General features: G+C 39.2%; 1 protein-coding gene across 1 annotated transcript in view; it reads right to left on the reverse strand.

Annotated features, from left to right (window-relative positions):
• Nucleotides 1-5,871, reverse strand: part of LAMA2 (laminin, alpha 2) — a 746,602-nt gene that overhangs the window by 215,511 nt on the left and 525,220 nt on the right. The window contains exon 36 of the mRNA XM_006885032.1: nucleotides 244-406. Within this exon, the coding sequence (XP_006885094.1) occupies nucleotides 244-406 (163 nt within the window). The remainder of the gene's footprint in view (nucleotides 1-243; nucleotides 407-5,871) is intronic.

A 5,871-nucleotide genomic window follows, 5' to 3' on the forward strand; every position in this document is an offset into this window, starting at 1 on the left:
TCCCTTCTCCAGGTTCATAGGGTTTCTGGAGGCAAGCTATTTATGGAAGTGGATGCCATGCTATAATTCATTTCATAGTAAGATAAAACATAAATAAGTAATAAATCTGTTCGTATGTATAAGGGAAAATTTAGAAAATATTAAGTAACAATTGAGAAAGCCTGGAAATATTAGAAAATATTAAGTAACAATTGAGAAAGCCTGGCTCATTCAGAGAGGAAAATTAATGGAGTATCTACTCACACCAACTCATCTTCAGCCACTTCCTTTTGTGTATCTAAATTTTTCCTCCTCAGTTCTGCCATCATCTGATCAATCTCTTTCTGAAGATCTTGCAGATTTCTCTCAAAAGTCTTGTCTTGAGCTCCCAGAGTTTCATTTAGTTTTACAGCTTTTTCATTTACAGCTGCAGGGGGTAAAACAAATTTTGCAAATTAGTATATAAAAATGCCACATGCAAAAATGGCATTCAGCATCTGTTCCTCACCACCATCTCCCTGTGAAACGTAGTTTGCCATGGGTGTTCCTGCTGGAAAACAGAGAGGCAGTTAATACAGCCAAGGGTAACAAACAGGACAATGCAATGCCTTCATCCAAGGTTTGACTGGTATTCGTTTAGAGGCCCATTAAATAAAGCATGGTGTCTCTGCCTCAAAAGGAAGAAATACACTTAAAGAAGTGGATCAAACCTTCTTCAGGTAAATGGTAAAATGAGAAAAGAGAGACAGACAGACATGTAGCATAATTCAGGGGCTGAAAAGACAAAATTTGCATTGCCAATAAGAAAGAAGGAAGGGGGTAAGCCACCAGCAAGCGGTTAGTGGGCCAATGGGGGACATTGAAAGTGAAAGAACAATGCAATGGGTACCTGAAGAAATGGGGTGATAAGAGGCATAGATAAATCGTAATCAAATATATAAAACAATGTACATGAATCAAAAAAAGAATTCTATCAGTGATGCCTGTTGTGCTAAGAGACTCTGCGAGACAAAGATGAGCAATCTCCTCCCATGAGATTTCAAGGCTCCAAAAAACTGATGGAGGCCCAACTGCATGCGAGTTCAGACTCAAGGACAATGGATTTGAGCTTGACGTCCTCGTCACACCTGTACTAATCACCCCTGTAACATGTCCAAGCTAAGCGGCATTTGCTTCTTCTGGCAGCTGTGGCTTATTCCTTAAACTTCATTAACACCATAATTCAAAACCATCAATTCTATTTCAGTCTTGTCGTTTTCACATGCAGATGAGGCAGCTGGTAACACCATGGCTTAGGTGGGGCACATGTTTGTTCTCAAAGATACATCTTTGCCTTTTATACTTTGATAGATCTTCTGCAGCAGATTTGTCCACTATAATATACCATTTCGTTTCTTAATCACAGCTTCTGTGAGTGGTGAATGTAGATCTAAGCAAAATGAAATTCCTGACAAAGTCAATATTTTTTGCTCTTTATCACAATGCTGCTTATTTCTCCTGTTGTGAAGATTTTTGTTTTCTTGTTGTTGAGGTGTAATTCATACCGAAGGTTCTAATCTTTGATCTTCATTAATAAAGTGCTTCAAGTCCTCTTCATTTTAATCAAGCAAGGTTGTTTTATCTACATATGGCATGTTGTTATTAAGTGCTCCTCCAATACCGACGCTGTGTTCTTCATATTAAACAATTCCAGTTGTATTGTCTGCAGAGAACTGTGAGGCTAGCAGAAAGGTCATGCCTCGCTGGCAGCCAGAATTTATCAGTTTCTCAATGGGAGAAAGATTAACAATTGCCTCCCACAGGAATTACAATCTCTGAAAACATGTTGGAGGGTCAGCCATGAGTCTGGCAGGAATAACTTTGACTTTGCACTACAATCCTGAAGGTGCGCAGTTCGAATCCACCAGGTGCTCCATTAGAGAAGGATGGACAACTTGTTCCTGCGAGATTAACTGCCTCTGAAAACCCACCAGCGGGGCAGCTATGGGTTTGTTCTGACTGGAAGGTACACAACAACAAGAACAACAACAACAAAGTGAGTAAAAGGAGCTCTAGTGGCCTGGTGGTAAGAAGCTCCACTGCAATCCCAAAGGCACAGAGTTGGAATCCACTAGCAGCTCCACAGGAGAAGAATGAACTGGCAATCTCTTCCTGTTAATTAACTGTTAATTAACTGCCTCAGAAAACCAGCTGAAGGGTTAGCTATGGGCTGATTTTGACTCAATGGAACGCACCATCACCACCAACCCATTGATCAATTTTGACATCTCTCTGGACTTGAGTAGTTTCAGAGGCAGAGAATGGAAATCTTCTTATCATCAAGAAAGAAGTAGCTGTGAGTGTAGTGTAGTGAGTCTTTTGGAGCAGAGACTGCTGTGTGAGAGAGTAGCCTTTAAGACTGACACACAGCAGCCACATTGGCAGCAGCTGTGAGGGTGGATGGCAGCATGGAAAAGTTCGAGAGGGAGTTCAACAAGGTCTGTTCTCCTTTGGAGTCAGAGAGAGTGTTGTGTCGTATCCTACGTTGACTGGGAGAGTGAGGAGTGAATGTGGTCAAGAGAAGGAACATTACTTTACAGAACTAGAGAGCTAGGTAACAAAACCTTTTTCCAAAAGGGTGAAATTAAAACCTACTGCCAGGAAATGGCAATACCATTTCAGACAAAGATATCATAATAGTTTACAGAAGGCTATAGGGCCTCCATAAGAAAAAAGACGGATAATACAATTAAAAATTGGGCAAAAGATACGGAAAGACTTTCCATAGAGGAAGACATTCGGATAGCCAACATACATATGAGGAAATGCTCAAAATCACTGGTGGGGGAGGGGATTGTGTACCAATGAAGGAGTTTGTCTTTTGCTTGTCAAAGATAGGCGCGAACTGGGGGACGGAGTGGGGTGGGTGGGGAGAAAAGTGCAACAATGAATGAATGGAATTCCAAAATCTCTGTAGATATTCACGGAAATTATTAATAATAATAAAAGAATTAAAAGAAAAAGGAAAGAAACACGCAAACAAAGACCACAATGAGATACCATTTTGGCCCAGTAGCAGTGGCAATTGTAAGAGGATACCATCAATACATGTTGAAGAGGATGTGGAGAGAGAGGAACTCTCATACCCCGTTGATGGGATTGCAAAGTGGTACAACCACTTTGGAAGGCAGTTTGCCATTTCCTCAATAAGCTAAGCATAGAAACTCCATATGACCCAGCTATTCCACTGCTAGGAATATACTTCAAGGAAATTAGAACTGAAACACAGATATTTGTGCGCCAATGTTCATAGCAGCAGCAGCATTCACAATTACTAGAACATGGAAACAATTCAAATGTACAACTAAAACTGAATGAATCGAGAAATTGTGGTCCATTCACGTGATGGAATACTATGCAGCACTCAGGAGCAACGATTTAGAAAAAGAATACTTCATAACTTGGAAGAAATTGGAGAGCATTATTCTGAGTGAGCAGAGTCTCACAATGACAAATACTTCATAAAACCATTACTGTAAAAATGGAAGGATGACTAGTAAAATGTGTATGGGGATCCAAGAGGGGAACAGCAGCGTGATGAGGATAGGCAGGTGGGAAATTGTAAGTTTGTACATTTTAGTGGAGGGAAGGAAAAGGGTAAGGTGAATTGGAAAGATCCAGTAGGGACCTGGAAAGATGGGGTAATGGTGGGCATAATTCAATGGAGATTAAGCTTATAAAACCCAATGTATGGGAATGATTGTGTGAAACACAATGTATATGAATTTTGTATGCAAATATAATATGAAAAATAAAAATAAATACAACCTCAACTTTTTTAGTCTATCCCAGTTGAATTTAAGAACCATATCAAGAACAGGTTTGAGGCATTGAACACCAATGATCAAAGACCAGAGGAACTGTGGGAGGGCATCATAAATGTCATGCATGATGAGAGGAAAATGTAATTACAAAGAAGGATGAGAAAAAAAAAACCCAAACAAAATGAATATCAGAAGAAATTATCAAAATTGCATTTGAGTCAAGAGGCCAAACAAAAGGAAGTGATGATGAAGTGAAAGAGTAGAACAGATGATTTCAGAGGGCAGCCTGAGAAGATAAAGAGAAAAAATATAATGAAATTTGCAGATAGGTGGAGGAAGAAAATAAAAAAGGGCAGAATTCACTTGGCACTATTAAAGCTGAAATAATTAAAAAATAAATTCAAGTCTCAAATAACAATACTGAAAGATGTTACAGGCACACTCATCAATGATGTAGGAAGCATCAAAAGAAGACTGAAGGAATACAGAGAATCACTGTTAAAGAATTCATTGATACTGAAAAATTTTAGAAAGTCCCATATGAACAAGGGTCAATGATAATAAAGGATGAAGTTCAAGCTGCACTGAAGGCATTAACAAAAAAATAAGCCTACAAAAATTGATGACAAACCAACTGACATGTTTCAACTAAGACATGCAATCCTAGACGTGTTCACCATTTTATCCAAGAAATTTGTAGGAGAGTTACGTGGCTAACTGATAGGAAGAGAGACCCATATTTGCCCCCAGGCCCAAGAAAGGTAATCCAACAAAATGCGGAAATTCTCAAACAATATCATTAATATCTCAGGCAATCAAAATATTGTTGAAGATCATTCAAAAATGGTTACAGCAGTCCAGTGATAGGGAATTATCATAAGTTTAAGCTGGCTTTAGAAGAGGCTGTGGCACCAGGAATATCACTGATGATGTCAAATGAGTCCTGGATGAAAGAGAGAATACAGAAAAATATCTATTTTTGTTTTATTGATGATGCAAATGCATTTGATTGGATCATAACAAAGCATTGCTAACATTGAGAAGGATGGGTATCCCACAACACTTCAATATGGATTGAAGCTCAATGTAAAGAAAACAAATATTCTCACCACTGAGCCGACTGGCAGCATCTTGATTGGTGAAAAAAATTGAGATTGTTAACAGCTTTAGTTTGCTTGGCTAAACACTCTTGGTACCAGCAGCCAGGAAATAAAAAATCAAATTGTGTTGGGAAAGACTGCTATCAGAAACCTCTCCAAAGTACAGAAAAGCAACAATGTCAGTCCATAGACAAAAGGGCCCCTGATTCAGGCCGTAGTCTTTGCAATTACTTGCTATGTATCAGAAAGCTGGACAATGACTAGGGATGATAGAAGGAGAATTGATGCCTTTGAGCGGTGGTGCTGGGAATAGTATAGTATACACCATGGACTTCTAGGAGAACAAACAGGTTCATCTTGTAGAGGGTGAAACCAGGATGCTCCTTAGAGGCAGGGATTCTGAAGCTCCATCTGATGTACTTTGGACATGTTGCAAGAAGGGACCAGTTGCTGGAGAGAGACATCATGTTTGAGAGGGTGAAGGGACAGCACAAGAGAGGAAGACCCTCGATGAGCTGGATTGATTCAGTGATAAGGGCAACGGGGGTAGGTGTGTCAGAGACAATAAGATTGGCATGTCATAGAGCAGGGTTTAGAGCTGTTGTACATAGGGTAGCTATGAGTCACAGCCAATTCAATGGCACATAGCAACAAGTATGTGTGTGTATGTGTTTTGGGGCATTTAAGAGGTATAAAGGGTCTGTAAAATTAAAAAAAAATAAATTCTTAGGAGAAACAAAACCATTTTTCACATTAACTTGAAAAAGAATCCTCTGACGTGTAAATTTATTATGAATGGCAAATATACATCAAATATTAGCACGTGAAAGAATAGTGTCTGGTATTTGTTAATCACTTGCTATGTATCTGAGAACTGGACGATGAATAAAGATGACCGAAGAATTGATGACTTTAAGTTGTAGTATTGGAGAAGAGTGCGGAACATTTCATGGACAGCAAAATGAACATGTAGTATTGGAGAAGAGTGC

This window comes from Elephantulus edwardii, unplaced genomic scaffold, assembly GCF_000299155.1.
Source record: "Elephantulus edwardii isolate Elephantulus edwardi_28Jun2011 unplaced genomic scaffold, EleEdw1.0 scaffold00039, whole genome shotgun sequence".
Taxonomy (NCBI): Eukaryota; Metazoa; Chordata; class Mammalia; order Macroscelidea; family Macroscelididae; genus Elephantulus; species Elephantulus edwardii.